Genomic DNA, 23,004 nt, shown 5'->3' with positions numbered 1-23,004 from the left:
TGATAAAGATAACTAATTATTACCATGTTTTAATCTCCAAGAGGATGAGTGAAAATATGTACCTCGTCACTGTTATGAACGATGTTTATTGTTTATTATTCTGGTTGAGTCAACTTCTAAATTGAAAAGGCACTCCATAGTTTATATTAGATATTTAACTAAGTAAACTAATAGTCACTGCGGCAAAGTGCTTTGTATCTTGACATAAACATGAAGGTCCTGACCTTATGAGTCATGGCTCTGCATTATGAACCGCCTAGAGAAGTGGATGGGATAATGAGACCTGTAAAGAGAGAGGGTGTGATGAAAGAGGGCTAAGAAAGAAATGCACAGTTTGAGAATGAAAGGAACAAAACAACAGGGCCATTGGTATAAATGTTCTTATCTTACTCTTGGCAAAAAAACGAATAAGGGTATGGATGGAAAGACAGAATAATGACTAGACAGTTTATTCAGACATAACTTCCCTAAACTACCCAAAGCTGACGAGAAAACCATCACTCACCACTTACGCTCTGTGTGTGTGTGTGTGTGTGTGTGTGTGTGTGTGTGTGTGTGTGTGTGTGTGTGTGTGTGTGTGTGTGTGTGTGTGTGTGTGTGTGTGTGTGTGTGTGTTTTCTGTGGACAACGCCCCACTAGAGAGACTCTCATAAAATATATGACCATCAGCAGGAGCCACAGCCTGAATGAACATCATCTCTCCATGAGTGTGTGTGACCATAATGCAATATACGCCCTAACCACTTACTGGCCTTTGGCAGTAAGTTGCACACACACACACACACACACACACACACACACACACACAAACACACACACAGTGGTGGATGAGCCGTGTGTCCTATGGTGAGGTATATGGTGAGATTTTGACCTTTTAACAAACATACACATTGCCACATTAACCAGAATGTGACAATTTTCCAACTTTTGTACTTCTAAATCTTCATTGCCTTCTTTCTTCTGTCACATGTCAATCCAATTAGTGTAATATAAGAACACTCTGATCTGGCTCATCTAATCTCTTTTCTTTACTCTCCACTTTCACTGAAATTCAGAAAGTCTGAAAAGGATGTCAGCATTACTCAACCTAAAGTACACACACACACACACACACACAGAGTGGTATAATGAGAAAAAGGTGCAAGCAACACAATGCCTTTCAGTGCTGCCAGACCATTGGTCCGCCTCCCATACTGCTCCCCTCCCCCTATGCCCCCCTCTTTTAGTTCCACATCTGTTTCCCAAACTTGGGGAAGGGGCCTTGGAGAGAACAATATCTGGGTCAGAGTAAACTCTCTCTTTCTGTGTGCGCAGAAGCATGGGTGTGCGTGTATACGACATACTGCAATCATCAACTGCATGAAGACTGTCAGTCTTTCAACCAGTATTCCACATGGGTGTGTGTGTACAGTTTAACTCTTGATAGTTATTCAAAAGCCAAGATGAGAAGATATCATCTGCATCCTGCCGAAATGTTAAAGAAAGGGATGCTCAGAAAATGAGGAAAGGGAGGTTTAATTTCCCATGGATAGACTGCAATACTGACATTGTGCACTGCATTCTTACATTCTTCTTTTTCAGTTACTGGTTAACTATATTCCCCATCATTCCACAAAATTGTTTCAACAGTAAATTAAAATATAATCTCTTTAATTTTTGTGAAGAAACTATGCCAGTTAAATAACGTGATGAAGCTTTACCCCATTTGTGATACAGACATTTCCAACTAAGTATATTGTTTTTTTTTCTTCCAGATGAACCCACTGGAACATGACTAGAGTATATGCTGCCACCTTTTGGATGAAGCGGCTAACACAGTGGTAGACTGAGCCAAATGCAGTGTGTTTGAATGAGACTGACTGAGCACATCCAGCTGGACTAAGCAAATATACTTTATTAGTGACAAAGTGATTAAACCTGAAAAACACACAGTTTGTTATTGTCAGTATTGTCAGGTAACAACAAAAATGTTAAAGATGTTTGTGGCGAGATAAAGGAAGACATTTAAATGGATTGTCTCATATTTAATATAGACACCAAATACATATTTTTACCTGCAGAGGATTTCTTAACTCTTTTTTGAATTGAGTGTCCTTATACCTACAATACCTACCCCCCAAAAACAACTAAACAACCATAACATTGTTTATCAGGTCAATCCTGCCCAGCTGAGCAACAGTGTAGCAGTGCAACAGAAGTGCTAGAAGAGTGAAACTTCTACTTTTAAAAGAAAACAAATACATTAAAAACACAGTGTTTGCATACAGCATTACGAATGGTAGGCCAGTGATTCTCTAATTGGTCTGTGGCACTCTGCCAGGAGGCTTGTGAAAAGATGCAGATGTATTCATTTAAAATATAATTTTATATTTATATTACAAAAGGACTTCATAGTTCAAGGAATAGTATTTTCATTTTTAAATCTGTAATAGTTCATAGATTACCTCTAATCTAACAAATCTATAGCTTGATCTGCAAATATTGTGTATGACCATTCTCTCTTCCATCTTCTAATACATTTCTCTTGTGTTGTTCCTTCACATATCTAAGACTACAGTATAGAGGTGTAAAAAATAGGCTACATCAAATCATTCCAGGGGATATACATTAGGGTCCCTTGTGTTTTCTATCTTGAAAGGGGTTCTTGGCTGAAAAAAAGGTTGACAACCTCTGGTGTAAACAACAAATGTGCAACTTACCAATACACAGTGGATTTAAATTCATTTAATCAACAGGTGACAGGACATGTCAAAAGAGAAGGTATTTTAATTTGCCATTAGAATTACATTTTCCTCTACAATTAAATGAATATTAGAGTGTGGTGATATGGTTTACAGTGTTTCAACGTTTCTTTACCCTCTCGCCCAGCCTTTATGCCGTCTTCTTTCTGTCACCGTCTCTCAGCCTACTTTCTTGGGATACTTTTCTTTGGCCAGTCTGACAAAGTCTTCAGCACTGTCCAGTGACACCAGGCGGTCCTGATAGAAAGATGGAGGCAGCATGATAAGAACAAAACACGTTTGATTGGACGGTTGGCAGATGCAGATGGAGGACGAGACCAATAAAACAACAGAACACATGAAAGATACAGAGGAGGATGGGAGGGAAAGATAAACACCGTGTGTGTGTGTGTGTGTGTGTGTGTGTGTGTGTGTGTGTGTGTGTGTGTGTGTGTGTGTGTGTGTGTGTGTGTGTGTGTGTGTGTGTGTGTGTGTGTGTGTGTGTGTGTGTGTGTGTGTGTGTGTGTGTGTGTGTGTGTGTGTTATGTGTACCATGACACAGAGATATGTGTTCTGGTGTTCAGTCTCGGGAGGAAACAGCGAGGTGTGGTCCAGCAGCTGTTTCAACAGTTCAGTTGCTTTGTTCAGATTCTCCTGATCTCGGCTGAAGCGGTTCCGTCTGTTCACACACAGCAAGGAATCCACCTCGCACTGGTAGCCTGCAGAGAGATGAAGGGTAGATCACATACCGATAACAGAGCATACAGCAGAATATAGCAGATTTGAGTTGAATGGTCTGGAGCAAATATTAACTGAACAGAATACCAATTTTAGTGTGTCTCACCTAGAAGCAGCAGGATTTTCTTCCATCGAGATCTGACTTCCCGTCTGGCGTAGCGTAGACTGTGTATGTCATAATTCAGCTTCTCCCATTCCTATAAGCAAACACACAAACTGAGACCTAGGTATCTTTAACTTATAAGTAGTGGGTAAAGTGATGATTTTCATCCATTGTGAGACACATTTGGTCAAGTACAGTATACCTGACCGTTACTATTGATTACAGTAAAGGCCCGACAGTCACCCACACAGGTGTTTTCACTTTTGTTGCCTGATTAGACTAGCCTGGCTCCGCCCTCCTACGTACTTCCGCTCAATTTTCATTTTCCTTCAGTCTGGTAGGACCAGGCTATGATTAGACCTCCTCAATATGGACAGTACTGACTGGGCTTTATTGACATCTCTCTGACCCTCCCTTTGGTTTGGTTTTAATTTTTAGGGTAGGGAAGTTACAGCTTTATCATTTTATGTGGCCAATATAGTTTGGGGGCCCAACTTCAACCTGAGCAGAGATCTAATCAGCCAGAATCAGTTAAAACACCTGCGTAGGTGTGCAGGGTCTTTATAGAACATGTCACTTTCTTTCTATTTTTTTAAGAAAAAGAAACATTCAAAACTAGCATTCTTTCTCACAGCAGACATTTTGACATGCAGGAAAATCACAGGTGTAAATAACAACGTTAATGATGACTAAATTCCATTTAGCTGCTTCAGTGTAAGGGTCTTGGTATTGGGCGTGCTTTTTTAGTGTCATGGCTGACTGGGACACTTGAAAGGAACAAAGCCACCATTAATGTTATTAGTAACACCTTCGCACCATGACAAGTCAAAATCTCTGGTGTGAAAAAAGGCCTAAAACTAAAACTAAAACTAAAACTGCACACTTACAACCTAACTGGTTTGAAACAGATTTTCATGCTGAACAAGAAACACAATAGGAACTGTAACTGTAAATTACACAAAGCAGAGAGTTTACATACTGGCATGTTCTACTTTATTTACTGGGCTGGTTTTTCCCCCAGTGCTGAATTACCTTTTAATGTAACCGACCCAATTCTCAGTTTGTTTGACCTAATATTAAAAACAGTCTCACGACATATTTGGAATGGTTCAGTGAATATTCTCTTTGAATGGCCAGCCAGGCTGTTGGCCTACATCTCCATTAAGGAATTCATTTATTAACACAATGTGCCCACTGTGTCCTGCAGCCTGCTATTCTCTACACGGAGACTGCTGCTCACATGTTTACCAAACTCAAACTCTCTGCTTCACAGATTTCAGTCACTCAGCTCTTCAGTAGAGATTTACTGGGATCCTGACATTTTGAGTTAACAAAACCTCTGAGTGATGTTCCCAATGTGTTCCATCTGCAGAGAAATGGAGGAAAAGGGTATTTTATGTGCTGCAGGGATCATCCTTCAAAGATACCATTATCCGAACCCCTCGCGTACACACACACACAGACACAGACACACACACACACACACACACACACACACGAAGAAGAGACATGCTACTTTATTCACTTACTCAATCCCTGATCCAATACTTCTAACACAGTAACTTACTGTAGGTTGTTTATTAGAGAGTTAGAATGGGTTAGACATACGGTAAGTGTGTGTGTGTGTGTGTGTGTGTGTGTGTGTGTGTGTGTGTGTGTGTGTGTGTGTGTGTGTGTGTGTGTGTGTGTGTGTGTGTGTGTGTGTGTGTGTGTGTGTGTTTGTGTTTGTTTGTGTGTGTGTAGCAGTAAACTATTTTCTGGCTCACCTTTCATTATTCTGGCAACACCAGGTTATCTTCCTCTAATGTGATGTGATTATGTATGAAGTTATTTAGGAATCTAGGTCAAGTTCATTTACTGATGCAAGTCAACATGATAGCGAGTCAAAGGCTTCTTTGAGAGCCACCTGTTTGTGTCCTCTCCCCTTATTGAATAATTACATCAGATAGCTGCAGTGGAACAGAAAAGGACATGTACTGAATTACAGTAATACAGTACCTCCTGGTACTGCTCTATGAGGAATTTCCAAAAGTAGCTTGCCATGAGGAACTACAGTAAATCGTTGTCCAGATGTAACTGATGAGGAAAAATGGCTTACAAGTGTAGAATTGTGACTTTTGCTGCATTTTCAGCACCTTGTAATTATATTATGTATATTCACAGTTGTGTACTAGAGTGCGGATCGGGCCATATTTTTCTGTCCGAGCCCGGCCCGTGTCCGACAGAGCAGTAACCGAACCCGACCTGAGCCCGACAGGCATTAAGATATTTATGTCCGAGCCTGACACAGTTAAAATCTAATTTTTTTCCTCGTACTAATGACACATATACGTTTGTTTGTGTGGAAATCCCACTTTTATTAAGCAACTGTAGGAAGGCATTCGGAAATGTCAACAGATGAGTGTATCAGTGCACACAGGGCAACAAGCACACGTTAACACAGGCGCGCATTGTCACAGCTACATAAACAAATTTCCACACACAGGAAGACGGATGAAGGGGTTAATATTTAAAATTTATTTTAATCACAAAAACGAACCTTTGCATCAAGTGAAACGGGCCCATTGGCTACCTACATAATAAGCTGTTTTAAATTTAAAATGTTGCCAGCGTGATAATGCCTTATCGCACTGATGTGACCGAGCCCGACCCGAACCCGAACATCATTTCTAAATATCTGTCTGAACCCGGCCCGGCCCGTCGGGTCCCATCGGGCTCGTGTCAGGTATCCATCCTCTATGGTGTACGGTATATGTACAGATATAAGTGGTGTCTACACTCTATAGCTAACAGTTAGGCTACTTCAAAGCTCCACATTGACATTATTATTCACACTTTTTATGCATTTAAAAAAAGACACCATATCACCCAAAAGGGCAATCATTTCAAAGAATGTAATTTAAACTGAAAGAATGCAACTGATTAACACCTTGGATGGTAAAAGCATTTCTCCTAGTTAATCAAAATTATTTATAATTATAATTATTATAATTTAGCCTAATCTAAATCACAATTGAATCTTAAAAATATACAATAAAAGCCACACTTATTCTCAAGAGCATTTAGCATTCAATCATGACGTGGCGAGAAAAGAAAAAACAAAACATAAATGTCTGATTTTTCAACAAAAACATTATACAGTGAAATGATAATAAACATGTATGCTCCTGTTTTTGTCTGTTTTTGTGTTTATTCCCTCTCACATGGTGTCTGTTGCATCTTAAATGCAACAACAACACACTGTCTCTCACCTCTGTAGCCTGGTCAGCCTGGTCTCTCATGCTGATAAAAGCCTGTAACTCTCTGTCCGATCCTCTCCTGATGGGAGACTCACAGGGTCTGTTCGTGTAAGCCCACTGATCCACAGTGCTCCTCTGGCTCGGCTGGTTGCTCCGTGGCCTCCTTCTCGAAGGCTGGGGCCCAAAAAGGCTCTCCTCTTCTGCGTCACTGTCGCTGGACTCACTGGATAACAGCACTGGTTGTGTGGATGCTGCGGTGGCACGCATACTGGAGGGAAGGAAGAAGAATGAGATGAAATACCTGGTTTAAAAGCAGGATTAGAGGCAAAATTGTTGGGTTGTCATCGTGTCTGTCAGGTTTTTCTCACCACAAAATAGCATTCTTCTCTTCCCTGTTTTGTTTCAGATAGTAATGGCAGCAGCAGATGGTAAACTTGGCACCCATTGGCCCTTTCCAAAACAAAAAATCAAAGATATATCCTCCCTGATACAATCCCAAAACAATCACTCCTCATCCAACAGGTTTCCTCCAGAATCCTAACAAGATCTAAATATTTCCAACCTGAAATGTCCTCACTTGCAAATGTCGGAGACCAAAATATCCAAGCAATATTACTTGTTGTGTCCATCCCCCTTTCCCTGTGCCTATCCTGACCTGAATGAGAGCCGCTGTCAATTACATTATCCACGTGAGTCGCAAACAGAGGACAACAGCAACACCACACACACACACACACACACACACACACACACACACACACACAGGACCGCACAGGGATGAATGGCACATTTATTCAGCAACTCATGATGTTGCAGAATGCAGCAGGAGAGGTATAGCTTTCTAGCTCTATCGCTGCAAAACACAGGCTCAGCGCACAACCTGTAGTGTAGAGCTGGAATTGTACTATCATGTACTGCCTGCTTTGTAATCGGTGATGTTACTGTAAATGTTTCTGGAGAAGCATGAGGAGAGTTTGCGTTTAGTGTTTAATATTTAACACACACAAGAAAGATAACTACTACCTTGTGGCATCAGTTGTTATATGATTTTAGTGACACTTCATAAATGTTAATAAATAACTGATTTATAATTGTCTCTCGCATAATCCCACATAGCTGACATGCATTTACCTCCGTGTGGGCCTGTAAAAATTGGAAATGATGATTTGAGGTCCAAGGCGACACCTGTCACCTGATAAATAATTTACCTCTACTAAATGTTACTAACAGCAGTGTTAGTTAGGGCTGCAGAGCTACAAAAGGGTGTGGAGCAGTAGCCTAACACCGCTGAGTGAGCAGGTTGTAATAGTAAAAGTGAGGACAGGCAAATGGAGAAGAAGACTCTAACATTTGGGATACTTGGTGTGTTTCTGCTGATTTTAAGCGGCATTTTAGAAACTTCTAACAGGTAAGCTCTGCTGTTGTGTTGATCTTAAGTTTGTCTGTGCAAATGTAACTTTGTTTAGTAGTGTGGTTTGTGAATCATATGCATTCAGCCATTTATGAAACAAAGTGACGCCACCCTGAATCTAGATCAACTTTTGTGTGATGACAATGTATTTGTGGGGATCACTGTATGTAGTCACAGCTTTATACCTGACATTGTCCTAAAAGGCTGGCATGCCCTTAGGTCTAACTCAAGCACTTAATACTTAGTTTACAACTATGCAAATACACAATATATTCATAACTCTCTTTATCTTTTTAATTCACAGTTTAGTGGAGAGTTTGGGATCAACACAGAGTTATGACTACTCCAAATATCACTCCATGGATGAGGTCAGAGTCTATTTAGAGCTCTAGAACAAACAGTACATTTTATTATAAATACAAGTACTTTCTGGTTTTTGTCTCACTCCCCTTTTGTTGACTTTGATGTGAACTTTAATCATTGTAAATTACAGATGGACCTTGACCAAATAAAACTATAAATACCATTGTCAGAATGAATTATCACACTGGTTAAATTGCAAACATTTTTTAAATTGCAGATATACAGGTGGATGGAAGATGTGAAGCGAGGGAACCCAGAGCTGGTCTCCTCTGCTGTCTACGGACACACTTATGAAGGGAGAAATATCACACTGCTGAAGGTATTCAACACAGTCACTATGACAGACAGTAGAAGACACAACTGTCGAATTCTTCACATAATGTAATCCTACATGTCAAATTACATATGAACTATAGTCATTACTATTTATGCATATGCAAAGCTAAATCCTCCCATAGTGTAGGGCTGGATAATGTTCAAAACTATTGGATTCCGATACCGTGAATTGGATACCAGTTCGTTAATGATACTTTTTTCAATACAAATTCTATAAAAATCGATTTTAACAAAAATAAATTACAATATTACACAACATGGTACAAATCTTTTATTTTTCAGCTCCTTTACACCTATGTGACGCACACTGTGCGTATCAAAGTGGTTTTCCTGCATGCCTCTACGACATGTAAAATCAAATAGCCAATCACATGCATGATTAGATCTTGTTACAAGCATGTTGCGTGCTTATGCTGATAAGATTTGCTCCTTAGTTATTGAAATTTGGTATTGTGAATTAAATGACAAGGCATTTTTTGATACTCGAAACCCAGTGCCCTTACAAAGTGACTTTGGTGTGGTATTTCTGTATCTCAAACAACATGGTAAGCCAGAGGCCAAACATCTATTTGGCCTATATTCAATTCTGTATGGTAATTATAAAAATACCACAGTTACTTTAGACAGTATTTCAACATGTGGAATATATCACCTTACATCTTACATTCTCCCAAAGCGGGTCATGTTGTGTGTCTCCAGCTGGGACTAGAAAACCCAGAGGGCAGAGAGAAGAAGGTTATATGGGTGGACTGTGGTATCCATGCTCGGGAGTGGATCGCTCCTGCCTTCTGCCAGTGGTTTGTCAAAGAGGTTTGTACACTGAGAGTAATTGCAATGATACACAATTTCACCCAAGCGAGTTAACTCTGACACGTGAGCGTTTGTGCAGATTGTGAACTCATATAAAACCAATAAGAAGCTGGAGCAGATGCTGCAGAACCTTGACGTCTATGTTACTCCTGTGATCAATGTGGATGGATACATATTCACCTGGGCCAATGACAGCGTGAGTACTTCTCAGGTGTTATTGTTCTTAATTACATTTCAGATACGTTCACATTTCTGATAGGATTATAATTACCTTGTTTCAAAGACGTGAGTATACTGTAACGTCACATTGCATTAATTATCTTACTAACCAACTGCACCGCTGTCTGCACGTTGTTTCCATGTAGACTCGACTGTGGAGAAAGTCTCGTTCAACCCCTCCCCCAGGCAGTAGCTGTTATGGTGTTGACCTCAACAGAAATTTTAATGCCAACTGGGGAAGTGAGTTGCATGATTTCAAGAATCACAACATGATTTATTAGCCTTCATTTGCCTCAAGCGAATAGTGACTCAAAGTGACTCATGTGTAGGGTAAAAACATAACATTCAATATTCAATTGGTCATATACAAATCTCATAAACCCAAAACGAGATTGTGCTGGAAATAACACATAGACCTAACCAATTTTTAACAGGATGTGTTATTTTTCTACAACAAAAACGTGTCATCAAGATCATTTCAAAGAAGATTAAATCAGATAAAAAAAAAATGTAGGTCAGCCAAAATACCAGCTGAATATGTCTTAATTTCAGTGCTGTATGTTGTCATGTCAGACTGCTCTATTCAAAAATGTGACAACCACTGAATGCTCCCAAATCAAATCTTTTTTCTTTTTCCTTGAAACTAGGCCGCACAATACAACTAATACATGGTTCAAGCCCTCTGACACTTAACATGTTGGTTTTTTCACAAGCCTTTCTCTATGAAGTCACATTTAATAATTACTTTTGACATAAGAAAACATCTTTTAAAGATGAGCATGGCAGTGTCTTGTAAAAACAGCCATATCTTTTTTGAAACTGTCCTCCCCCGAAAAACAACCCCATAAATCGTTTGTTCATGATATTATCCCAAATATGTGTTGATGTACTTGATGTTGTTTCTTTCCTCAGCGGTTGGTGTGTCATTTGACAGTTGTGCTAACACCTACTGTGGGAAATCACCAGGGTCAGAGCCAGAGGCTCAGGCTGTGATGGACTTTGTTGGTAACTACCATCTATCAATTCAACTACATTAAAAACAATGAATTACTATTTGTATTATGATTATGATTATTACAAGTATGTTGATGAATGGAGAATTGTACTTAGGGATTATACATCCCTGAGCTGATCATCATGAAATAGACACGTGCTTAAAAACATTATTGGTGTATAACTGAAAGTTTACGGAGGCAGTGCTACACTTTTCTTTACATTCACTTAGGGGTAGCGCCTTAAAGAAGTCACTGTTGATATGTCATCGTGATATTAATCACTTGTTTATTCTGTCTGTATCTAGGTAGGATGGTTAACCAGACTCTGTGTTTCCTCACCATCCACTCTGCTGGGCAACTTGTACTCTTGCCATATGGCCACCCTGAGATCTCCGCACCCAACTACGATGAACTGGTAAGTGTGTGTGTGTGTGTGTGTGTGTGTGTGTGTGTGTGTGTGTGTGTGTGTGTGTGTGTGTGTGTGTGTGTGTGTGTGTGTGTGTGTGTGTGTGGCGCTTCAGTGAATTTGTATCACAGTACGTTAGACCTTTTTCATCTCTGCTTTTCTTTGATATGAGCACATGGTTTATTTGGTATTTTGAATGTTTTGGTGAACTGTGCAGGTTTCAGTCGGCGAGGCAGCAGCAGCAAAAATGAAGAAGGTTCATGGAATGGGCTACACTGTAGGAACATCTCCACAAATCCTCTGTAAGACTCACACTGAGCTGACCTGTTCTGTCCTGTCCTGAATAGCTGGTATTAACACACAGGCAGATCTGCACTCACTTTAACCAGTCATTCTGTTGCTCTTATCCTTAGCAGCCTAAATAAAAAAAAAAATACTATTCAGCGAGGCAAATTAGGCCACAGTTTGAAATTCATATCGCCTTTTGGCGTCATTGTGAACCTTTAATCTTCAGATCCAAACTCAGGCTCAAGCCGCGACTGGGCTCGTCTCATTGGCATCCCATTTTCTTACACCTTTGAGCTGAGAGACAAAGGTGAGATGGACTTCAGTAAAGTGTACTCTACATAGTCATCAGCCAAACATAATGCACTGCAATGCCTTTTACTTGGTAATATTTTGGCATTATTTAATGATCCTCCAGGTGAGTTCAGCCACTTGCTACCAGAGGAGCAGATCCAGCCGGCCTGCGAGGAGGCCTACGTAGGAGCTCTCTCCATCGTCACATATGTTCACGAAAAGACCTTCGGCAGCGGTACCCTTCCCAACGCTTCTGTTTTTGGGGTCGCTATGATGATTTGGAGCATTGTCATGGCTGTGTCTCTCACCACAGGGGTCATGGTGTAAGATAGTGAAAACATCAAGCATACAAGGTTGAACCACAAATTGATAGAAGGACATACTTGACATACTGGTGGTGGGGAAAAAAACAGCTGTTTTCAGAGCAACATGACGGTGGTTTTGTTCCTGCATTCTGCAGCAGGGGGCAGTGTCACACCATTTTGCACACCCACACTCATCCATGCAGGCTTCACACGGCCAGAAATATTTTATAACTTCATTCTTTCTTTTGCGGTGTCATGTGGTCTGGGCAGGCTTTTCATGCAGTATAGTTATCTATGAGCTTTGTCGTCACATCTGATTCTCTTCAATTCCATCATAAAGTCATAAAAACACACATTTTGTTTGTCTGACTTGGCTTCTGTTCTTTACCACATCCTAAAAGAATGACCGTCAACATAACACAATGATTCAGGTCTTGTCCTTTATTAGCATTGCCTACTACCATTCATAGCTTTAATTACCACATAATCAATTTAGAATTGAGAGTTGATGAGTGAAAGGGCTGCGGTTTGGTAGCAGCAAGGTCGTCATCTGTCATCAGTTACATGCTATATGACTTAATGATAATACACCTTAATGAGGATGCACAGGATTGGATGTACATGGATAATACGTTGGAGGTGCTTTGAGGTTTATCTTTTATTGGATTTTGCAAGATTTCCATAAAAATGTAAATTTCAAACATCAAAGACATCCCTGTCAAGTGGAGTTATGAGTAAAGCAGGGTTCTTAGACAAATGCATGCACACAAAAAAATCACTGTGACAGTATTTACTTACACAGACACACGTTGGCATTGCATTGAGGTGAAACACATCTGTATCAGCCAATAACCATGGAAATAAGAAATAAGTAAAAGAAATGTTATAAATGTTGAAGATTTTTACCATTACAATTCTTCTGTGCACTGGACTGACTCCTGCACATCGTACTACTGTTGTCTTTAGTTGTTTACTTACAATTTTGAAATGTTAATCATCCAGTTTATCTAGAAAAGTGCTGGATTTAGTTTTTTAAAGTTTAGCCTAAAATGAAGTGTCAGGTGGCATTACAAGGTGTGTTTTTTTCCACAAATGCCCTCAAAATGCTATTCCAGATGTTTCTGAGGAGTATATATTTTTTTAAGTGTCCTCTAATGTTGGGAGGATTACACCAGATCACAGAGCCAGTATTAATTAACCACAGCTCAGACAGTCAGGGTCATTCATGTCAATTACTTGGAGCCTGAACGTCTTTGACTCAAGGGTCAGGGACATGTCTTGTACTAAATACCTCAGATTGCTCAAACTTTTCCACAGTGGAGGGCTTTGGCTTTTCTCTGACACTTTCTCATTGGATTTGAAATGTTAAGGTATATTTGCTCAAAAGCATGATTTGAAGAGTAGGGAGTAGAGTAGAGTAGAGTAGGTTTCTCTTGCAACCTTTAGATATATACAGTAGGTCATACTCCCTTAAAGGGAGTGTTTCCTCGCCACTGTCGCACTAAATGCTTGCTCTTCGGGGATTTATTGAAATTGTTGGGTCTTTGTAAATTATAGAGTGGTCTAGACCTACTACTTGAGATAATTCTTGTTATGATTTGATACTATAAATAAAATTGAATTGAATTGAATATATTCCCTCAAACATCCTCTCTCACCCTCTCTTTCTTTATGAGATTTAGATTTCCAGAGTGTATTCTCCCCTACCTCAATGACTGCTAGACCGCAATGGAAATAGAATTATATTCCAGCACACATGCAACAGAACAGGAAGACAGGTTAAACACCAGGGGACCTGAGACAATAATAAGCAGGAACGGTGTGATACACACACACACACCAAAACACACACACACACACACACACACACACACATATACAGCTCTTCAGGGAACAAACTATTCACTGCTCCATCACTTACAGTCATGAAAGATAATCACACATGACTTGGTGAGGCAGAGTAGAGCCTCCACATACACACACACACACACACACACACACACGAACATAAGAACTGGGCAGGGAATCAGAGACACAGATTGAAGGTGATTATAATTCACAGTGAAGTCTGGCTGGTTTAGCTATCACCAGCTCATTCATCTATTTGTGTGTGTGCATGTGTGGTTGAGCACTCATCACGGTAGCAGGGGGAAAACACACCGTGGACATATAAATCACAAAGATAGGGGAAGTGGGGAAGAGAGGGAGAAGATATCGAGCCCACCCATCAAGGAAGAGGTGAATAAAGAATGGGTGGAGGGAACAAAGGGAGGAGTACTGAAAGACAATAAAAAGAGGATGGAAAAATAATTCACAGGACAGCACAGTGTGTGATTCACAAAACAAAATGGATTCAGTTAAAGTAAACAGTAATGACTTACACTCAGGTCTGCCACAGGAGGAAACAAAGAAGCATGGTTCCACAATAATAATAATAATGTGATTTTGTTTCTCAGATAAGGAAGGAATTGTCTTGCATCACCCAGATCTCTATCATTTGAGTCACTCTGCAGATTTGTATTTCTGGTAAATAAAATCTTTTAACTTTATACAATGGCCACGGAAAGTATTTATTTCTTAGTGGTCGGCACGGTTAATTAGAGCAAGACTTATGTAACTTTTAAAACAATGAATAGCACAATATTGTGCATAGTTTGCAAAGTAATCTATTAGCACTAAAGGTAGCATTTGATTGGCCAACACAGTGTGTTACCAGATGCCTTTGTATTGCATTGCAGCAAAAGTTGAGCCCGGTTATACTTTTTTGCCTCACAACTCTGCAATTTTGAATGTTAATCTAGATTAGGTTGATATCTATTTAATGTTACCTATTGTCTTTTAGATATACAACTGGCAGACAGCAGTAGATCTGTGTTAGTCAGGGTCTTTAGCAGTTTTAGCATGTAAACTACCAAGGCACTTTCCCCGAGCTAAGTGGTAGGGGTGATCTTTGCTAAGTGTTTTAAAAAAAATCTGCCTAGCCTTTAATGAAAAGATGATTAAATGGATCATGAACATGAGCATGACTTTTTATTTCTTTTTAGTCCCAGCAGAAGCTCATTAAACCATATTGGTGCAGTGATATTGTTGGGACCCTCAAGCAATAGTTATGTAGTTATTTCCGTTTCCGATCAATATGGACCAGTCACAACGGGACCCGTGCCAGTGACTGCTCTGCCTCTGTGTCAGACAGTGATTTTAGAGGAAAAGTTAAGGAAAGAGATAGGCAATGGAGAGTTTCACAGAATCCAATGTGCTTTTTTATTTGATGATTGGACATTTCCTGTAATGTTTCAACAATGGAAACCCTGTTGAAATGTTAATTACGGCCAGCTGAAGGAAATGATAGTAATATGTTTGTTCAGCTTTAACTATGTATTTTTAGGGTGAGACAATACGTCTAAACTCTCACAAACTCTCTATGAAACCCCCAGGTTGCAGCCAGGGTTCACTTTCCAGATGAGGTTAAAAAAGGAGGACTCATGTTTATGTTTCTGTAAGCGGTGAGACTAGTGTGGGAACTCTGTCCTCTCCAGAAAAACAACTTTATAAGTTGTTTGCAGAGATGGGAAGTAACGAAGTACAAATACTTCGTTACTGTACTTAAGTAGATTTTTCGGATATTTCTACTTTACTTTACTACTTTTTTTTGTGGCGACTTTTTACTTTTACTCCTTACATTTTAACACAAATATCGGTACTTTCTACTCCTTACATTTTAAAAATTGGCTCGTTACTTTAGTTTTGTACAACAGGTCGTAATGTCGGAGAATAGCGCTGACCAGGGGCGTCGCACCGGCGGGGATGTGTTTTTAACACCCACACTTTTCCCGGGTGATCGCTGTCTGCCCCGTCATCTCATATACCAAATATGGTCATTTCCTTTTCATCAGCAACCAATCTTGAAAGTCAAAGGGGGATTATTTGATTCTAAAAGCGCAATCTCATTGGCTGATGCCAATTTCTGACAACGTGATTCGCTTAGAATGGTCACGTGACGCGCTCTGACATTTCCGCGGTAGTTCAGAATGTCAAGGAAGTGCGTCGAAAACGGTCGAAAATCACCTCAAAGAAGACGAAAACAGTTGTTATCAGCAAGAAGACACAGGGGATTACACACTAAGACAGCAGATGATGAAATGTCTTCACATAGTATCGTTGATGTGTCAACTATCGTTCAGAAAACAGGAGTTTTCAGACGAGCGAGGTAATCAATCAATCTCTCCCTCTCTCTCTCTCTCTCTCTCTCTCTCTCTCTCAGCAGTTTACAGAAATCCATAGCCTAGCTACATGTCATATATTAAATATGTGGGTGTCACATATATACTATTCTACTATAATTACTATAAAATACTAAACCAATCTGTAATTTTGGGATCCTAAGTGGTTGTGAGTCCCTCAGGCTGTGGCAGGCAGATCCATATTTAGCTGTCAGTAGAGCTGCTGTTCCCTCTCCTAGGAGAACTATCAGTTTCTCTTCTGGTGGTAACTTTGGGAAGTTTTGTGTTTTGGGCTATTTTTCCAAGGTGTAAATCTCTTAGTGAAGATACTTTTCCCAGTGGAGGAGGAAGTGCATCTCTGTCTGACCCAGTTGGTGGTCACTGAGCCTGTCTCTCTCTGACCTGTCTGTCTGACCCGGTTGGTGGTCACTGAGCCTGTATTTAGTATGGATGGTAACTGCACCTTTTAGGTTTACTAGCAACGTTAAATGAAAGCTAATATGTACGAGTAGTTTCCCATGTAAGAGGTATAACGTTCCGTAATATTAGCTGCGTTATAGCATTCATAATAACGGATAAACGGATCATAATATAATTATTACGTGTGGTAATTTGCATAAATAGCACAACAGATCTAAACATTGGGTATAGCCAGGTGAAAATGTAAAAGTAAAAAGACTTAATGTAAAGGTCTGAATGGAACCCATTTAGGCTACCCATGAGAATTAATACATAGAGGCAGGAAGTAGTGCTTTAAACCAGTATTGATTATTGAGTGTATTAAACCAGTATTATTATTATTACAGAGATGGGGTTTGGGGCTGAGTCAGTGGGACTGTTTCTGGGGGATGAGTCTGAGGGAAGAACAAGGTAAGGAGAATGCAGAAGACAAAAGGTAGGTCGAATAAAAAATGTAACCCCCAGAAACAGTCCCACGGACCCAGCCCCAAACCCCATCTCTGCAATAATAATAATAATAATAATCCTTTCTCTTGACACCGACGTGAGAGGACGCTGGCGCTGGTTATTCGCCGCTTCTCCGTCTGCTATTCATCTGCTATTCTCTTGTGTTTGTGTTCGCTGTACCCCCTACCTCTGGACAGCCTCTGTACCTCTGGACAGTCTCTCTGCTGGTTCCCGGCGCGCTTCGGGGCCCCCTTGACCGGACTCTTGCCTCGCCGGTTAGCCGCTAGCTAGCTGCCCCCGTTCACCAAACGCGTGGCGGCAAATCCTAGCTGCTTCGGCGGCTAACCCGATTGCTGACCTCCTCCTCATAGGCAACCTCCACCAGATGCGCAGCGACCAAGACTAGACATTCCTCTCCTTCGGTCACGCTGTGGATCATTTTGGCAATTACCTCATTCATCCATCTCCACCTCCACCTCTGTGCTCCTAGCCCACGGCTAACCACTATCACGGAGCTCTCCGTCCCTCCGCTCGGCATCATGATCAAATATTCAACTCTGCAACTGGTCCAATTGCCAACTACTCCATTCCATCCTGCATCCCAGTCATCAAACAGCTCGGACTTCTCGTACGGCCGTCGTTACATCCACAGAAGCTCTCGCCGCAAGTTTGTTTTCTTCCACCACGGACAATCCATTCCATCCATCTGGTCACCTGCACGCTCTGTTGCACCTGTCCCACGTCATCTGAATGCTTCACCCACTGGTTCACATAGGGCTGAACGCATCATCAGGCTACACAGAAACCCGGACCGGACTACAGTGCTTTCCCCACTTCACATACACTCAATCATACTCTCCAATCATTTGCTAATCGGCTCACTGTCCCCCTCAACTGCAATACCCCCACACCCCAACGACCACACGCATTGCTAACCGGGACAACCTCAGATCTCTCCAGCCTGCCCCCATCCCACCACCCTCTCACCATGCCAACTTTGCCCTCCTCAACACCCGATTGCGTCAACAATAAAGCCCCTGCCCTCCATGAACTAATCCTCGACAACACTCTTGACTTCCTTCTGCTCACCGAAACCTGGCAACAACCCAACGACTTCTTCTCCCTCAACCAAGCATCCCCCTGGCTACAACTACATCTGCAAACCCCGCCCCACCCGTGGAGGTGGCCTCGCCGTCATTTTCAATCAGAACTTCCGGATCACAGAACTCACCCTCCCCTCAGTATCATCGTTTGAATATCTCGCCTTCAAAACTCTTTCCTCCATGACAGTCATCCTCATTTACCGGCCACCTAAACCAAATCCCTCCTTCCTCTCTGATTTTACTGAACTCCTCACACTAGCCTCATCTCTCTCTCCACGTCTGCTGCTACTCGGTGACTTAAACATCCACATGGACTCCCCCACCTGCAAGCTCTCATCAGAATTCAAAATTTTACTGGATAACTTCTCTCTCACCCAACATGTCACATTCCCCACCCATGAAAAAGGTCACATCCTCGACCTGGTCTGCTCCACCAACCAACCAGTGCTCGACCTCCATCCATGCCTCTTTCCCTCTCTGATCACAAACTGATACGGTTCACCATCCCTTCTCCAACCCCACGCCCCCGCCTCCTCAGAGAAATCACCTTCCGCAACCTCAAATCTATCAATCCCCACCATCTCTCTGACCTGCTCTCCACCACTCTCCACCTGGACTCAACCCTCACCTCACCCGATGACCTCACAGACCACCTCAACTCCACCTTGTCTACCTCCCTCAACACCCTGGCCCCCCTAAAAACAAAAACCGTCACTTTTAACACCTCTTCACCCTGGTACACACCTGCACTCCGGAAAATGAAACAAACTGGCCGCCAACTTGAACGTCTGACAAAGAAATCATCCCTCACAGTCCATCATGAAGCCTATAAATCCCATCTCATCGCCTACAAAGATGCCCCTATTGCTGCCAAATCTGCCTACCTCTCCACCATCCTCACCGACCCCTGCCAAAACCCCAGAACCCTCTTCTCCACATTGAACAACCTCATCAAGCCTCGGGACCAACAGCCTCCTTACCTCTACTCCGGATCTCTGCAACTCATTCCTCCACTTTTTCACTGACAAAATCAATCTCATTTACAAATCCCTATCCCCTGTATCTGACCTTCCAGGATCTACTCCCGCACCTACCTTGGACCCTCCTCTCTCCATCCCTCCAGACCTCCCGACCCCTCCCTCCACACTTCCTCCTCTCCCAGTTTAACCCAGTCACTCCTCCTGAAATCTCCAAACTCATCAGCTCTTCCAAACCCCCACTGCTCCCCTTGACCCCCTCCCTACTCCACTTCTGAAGTCCTGCCTCCCGGTCCTATGCCCCTACATCACTAACCTCTTCAACTCCTCACTGTCCCTTGGAACTGTCCCCTCTGCTTTCAAAACTCCGCTGTCACCCCAATCCTTTTAAAAACCTGGTCTGGATCCCTCCTCTCTCAACAACTACCGCCCAATATCCAACCTCCCCTTTCTGTCTAAAACCCTGGAACGCATAGTCGCCTCACAACTACAAACCCATCTTCTTGCCAATAACCTATTCGAACCTCTCCAATCTGGTTTTCGCCCCCTACACAGCACAGAAACCGCTCTCCTCAAAGTCCTCAACGACCTCCTCACCTTTGCTGACACCGGTTCCCTCAACATCCTCATCCTCCTCGACCTGAGTGCAGCCTTCGATACTGTGAGCCATAACATCCTGCTCACCAGACTCAAAGACCTCGGTATCGACGGTACTGCACTCAGCTGGCTCCACTCCTACCTTTCCAACAGATCCCATTTCATCTCTCTCCACAAACCACACCTCTGCCACAGCCACAGTCACTCAAGGTGTTCCCCAAGGCTCCGCTTGCGCCCCCTCCTCTTCATCATCTACATCCTTCCCTCTTGGTCAGATACTCCGCCACTTCAACCTGGACTTCCACTGCTATGCTGACGCACCCAGATCTACCTCAGCACCAAATCCCCCACAATCCTCCCCTCTCCCACATCAACTCCTGTCTGTCAGCTATTAAAACCTGGATGCAACACAACTTCCTCAAACTCAACAGCGACAAAACAGAATTCCTTCTGATCGGCTCCAAATCCACACTCAGCAAAACCAATAACCCCACTCTCACCATCGACGGCACCATTGTCTCCCCATCTCCCCAGGCCCGCAACCTTGGCGTTATCTTTGATTCCACCCTCTCCCTTGAGCCTCACATCCGTCAAGTCATTAAAACCTCCTTCTTTCACCTCCGCAACATCGCCAAAATCAGACCCTCTCTCACACCCCCCGCTGCTGAAAGACTCATTCACGCCTTCATCTCCTCCCGACTGGACTACTGCAACTCACTTCTCCTCGGCATCAGCTCTACCAACATCAACCGACTCCAACTGGTCCAGAACTCAGCCGCCCGCCTCATTACCTGCTCCAAATCCTGGCACCACATCACTCCAGTCCTAAAACAACTCCACTGGCTTCCCATTTCCCACCGGATCACCTACAAAATCCTGGTCCTCACCTATAAAGCCCTCCACCATCTGGCCCCCTCATACCTCACTGACCTCCTCTCCCCTTACCAACCCTCACGGTCCCTCAGATCCACCTCAGCCGGTCTCCTCTCCATCCAAAAGTCCAACCTGCGCTGTTTTGGGGACAGAGCCTTCTCCAGAGCAGCTCCCAGGCTCTGGAACTCCCTCCCCCAAGAGATCCGCACCTCTGAGTCCCTCACCATCTTCCAGTCCCGCCTCAAGACCCATCTCTTCACCTCAGCCTACCCATAGTCCACCTGCCCCCCTCCCTTTTTCATCTGTATCTTGTTTTGTTCTACTTGTTTTGTTTGCTCGTTTTGTTTTGTTATGTTTTTATAATCTACCCTGCCCTGTAAAGCGACTTTGAGTCCATGAAAAGCGCTATATAAATTCAATTTATTATTATTATAATAATAGGCTAATTAATAAATGCTGGTTTAAAGCACTTCTTCCTGCCTCTATGTATTAATGCGCATAGGTAGCCTAAATGGGTTCCATTCAGACCTTAATATTAAGTCTTTTTCTGTTATATGTCAACAATATATGCGTAGTTGGAAACCAGCATCAGCTTTAAATACGGTCCTAATCTAGTCCTCACTAACACGTTTAAAAAAATTTCACTGGAGTTACCGTTATTATTTTTCGTGTCATCAATAGGCTACCGAATTCAATCTAATTGGATACTACGTTGTATGCATGTAACGCACCACTACAAGACGACTCGACAGATTCGGCCGCATTCTGCATTCATTTGCGGCAAATAATTGCAGCTTGATGGTGGTAACGTTAGCACATAGTAGTATGGACGGCGACATTATTGAAAATGAAGAAAAGAGAGATCCCAGCGATTAGGCAGACAAGCAGCAAGACGTTCCCAATCATCCCTGGCCTTATCTGAGAGAGATGTTTGAGATAGGCTAGGAGGCGTCAAGTATGACTCCTGACCAATGTGCTGCGTAACTCTAAAAGTATGGGGAACTTCTTAATTAATCTATGTTTAGTAATTCATATTGTATCCTTTATTTTCTTTTTATATTTGAGCACACACACACACATGTAGATTCCTTTACATGTTAAGGGGACGAATAAAAAAAGAGAAACTTGATCTGTGAATTCTCACAGAATCACAATTGAATTCATATCTTGCTACTCAGTCAGAATCTTATTAAGTTGGAGTTCCAGTCTCTGTAACAATAATCATATATGTCATGTTTGGCAGACATTTAAAATGTAGACGATGGCATATAAAGAGCCTGGTTTTTATGTCCACTGAAGTTTCTCATCTTGCACTCTAGTAACGTGTGTGGTCCAGGTAGCTTTGCATAAAAAGTGGTTGTCATTCGCAAGGCTACTTTTACTTTTATACTTTAAGTACATTTCAAAGCCTGTACTTTGTTACTTTTACTTAAGTAAAGAAATTAAATCAGTACTTCTACTTTTACCAGAGTATTTTTTAACACAAGTATCTGTACTTCTACTTAAGTACGGGAAGTGAGTACTTTTGCCATCTCTGGTTGTTTGTGCAATCAGCAATTACGACCCATATTTACGTTTTATTGTTAGGCGGTGTCGCCCTCTAGTGGCCATAGTAATTATGACGGGAGCAAAGCAGGAAGTATAATTGCCCTGACACACCAACCCCGATAATTGACAGTCTGGCGAGGTCGGTGACTCGAGTCTGTTTGGTGTGTTCCGTGCCGTCGTCCGTCGGAGGAGCCGTCGGCCTTCATTTTGGCCGAACTGACTTGCTGTGTCGGAGGGCGGGCAGTCGGACTCACTCCACCAATCTGATTGCTAACCCGGAAATAACGAGCGGGATGAGCGACAAACGTCTCTCAAAATCTGACAAAAATCTTTTAAACTGACCTTTGTCGATCTGAAATGAAGACAGATTCAGCAAATGTATGGCCTATTTCTCGCTTAAAATGTTTTCAGAAACACGTTTCAGTGAATTATTTTCATAAAATATGAGCTGGAGAAGCCGGAGAAGCCTGACCCATGTGACGCGTTCGTCATTTCTGGCACACGCAGAACGTACGCTCAAGACGGTGTCGCTTCGGTGTGTTCCAAGGCACTTTTT

At 42.1% G+C, this 23,004-nt stretch overlaps 2 protein-coding genes across 4 annotated transcripts; one reads left to right on the top strand and one right to left on the bottom strand.

Annotated features, from left to right (window-relative positions):
• Positions 1-1,874: 1,874 nt before the first annotated feature.
• Positions 1,875-7,492, bottom strand: LOC120569754 (melanoregulin-like). 2 transcript variants are annotated; one of them, XM_039817803.1, is made up of 6 exons: positions 7,363-7,492; positions 7,169-7,250; positions 6,813-7,068; positions 3,565-3,655; positions 3,273-3,439; positions 1,875-2,978 (listed from the first exon to the last, which is right to left on the bottom strand). In XM_039817803.1, the coding sequence occupies exons 1-6, from the start codon at positions 7,427-7,429 to the stop codon at positions 2,901-2,903; spliced, it is 741 nt and encodes a 246-aa protein (XP_039673737.1). In that variant the 5' UTR covers positions 7,430-7,492; the 3' UTR covers positions 1,875-2,900. The 2 variants fall into 2 exon arrangements, with proteins under 2 accessions (XP_039673737.1, XP_039673738.1); XM_039817804.1 differs by having other exon boundaries at positions 7,378-7,489.
• Positions 7,493-8,063: 571 nt separating this feature from the next.
• Positions 8,064-12,593, top strand: LOC120569366 (carboxypeptidase O-like). 2 transcript variants are annotated; one of them, XM_039817237.1, is made up of 11 exons: positions 8,064-8,208; positions 8,516-8,579; positions 8,792-8,893; positions 9,610-9,720; positions 9,800-9,916; positions 10,086-10,179; positions 10,852-10,944; positions 11,240-11,349; positions 11,558-11,642; positions 11,855-11,935; positions 12,044-12,593. In XM_039817237.1, the coding sequence occupies exons 1-11, from the start codon at positions 8,129-8,131 to the stop codon at positions 12,244-12,246; spliced, it is 1,140 nt and encodes a 379-aa protein (XP_039673171.1). In that variant the 5' UTR covers positions 8,064-8,128; the 3' UTR covers positions 12,247-12,593. The 2 variants fall into 2 exon arrangements, with proteins under 2 accessions (XP_039673171.1, XP_039673172.1); XM_039817238.1 differs by lacking the exon at positions 8,516-8,579 and having other exon boundaries at positions 8,119-8,208.
• The last annotated feature ends 10,411 nt before the right edge of the window (positions 12,594-23,004 follow it).

The sequence above is a fragment of the Perca fluviatilis genome, chromosome 12, assembly GCF_010015445.1.
Source record: "Perca fluviatilis chromosome 12, GENO_Pfluv_1.0, whole genome shotgun sequence".
NCBI classification, from domain to species: Eukaryota; Metazoa; Chordata; class Actinopteri; order Perciformes; family Percidae; genus Perca; species Perca fluviatilis.
The sequence above is the reverse complement of the archived record's forward strand: the minus strand, read 5'-3'. Positions and strand labels throughout refer to the sequence as shown.

Bases quoted from the DNA above. Each gene is read 5' to 3' on its own strand.
- LOC120569754 (XM_039817803.1), bottom strand. From the start codon at position 7,429: ATGGACACAACAAGTAATATTGCTTGGATATTTTGGTCTCCGACATTT. The intron at 7,069-7,168 runs GTGAGAAAAACC...CCTTCCCTCCAG, and splicing joins GAGAAGAATGCTATTTTGTG to TATGCGTGCCACCGCAGCAT. The intron at 3,656-6,812 runs GTGAGAGACAGT...GTTTGCTTATAG, and splicing joins AGGCTGACCAGGCTACAGAG to GAATGGGAGAAGCTGAATTA.
- LOC120569366 (XM_039817237.1), top strand. From the start codon at position 8,129: ATGGAGAAGAAGACTCTAACATTTGGGATACTTGGTGTGTTTCTGCTG. The intron at 8,580-8,791 runs GTCAGAGTCTAT...TTTAAATTGCAG, and splicing joins AATATCACTCCATGGATGAG to ATATACAGGTGGATGGAAGA. The intron at 11,350-11,557 runs GTAAGTGTGTGT...TGAACTGTGCAG, and splicing joins CACCCAACTACGATGAACTG to GTTTCAGTCGGCGAGGCAGC.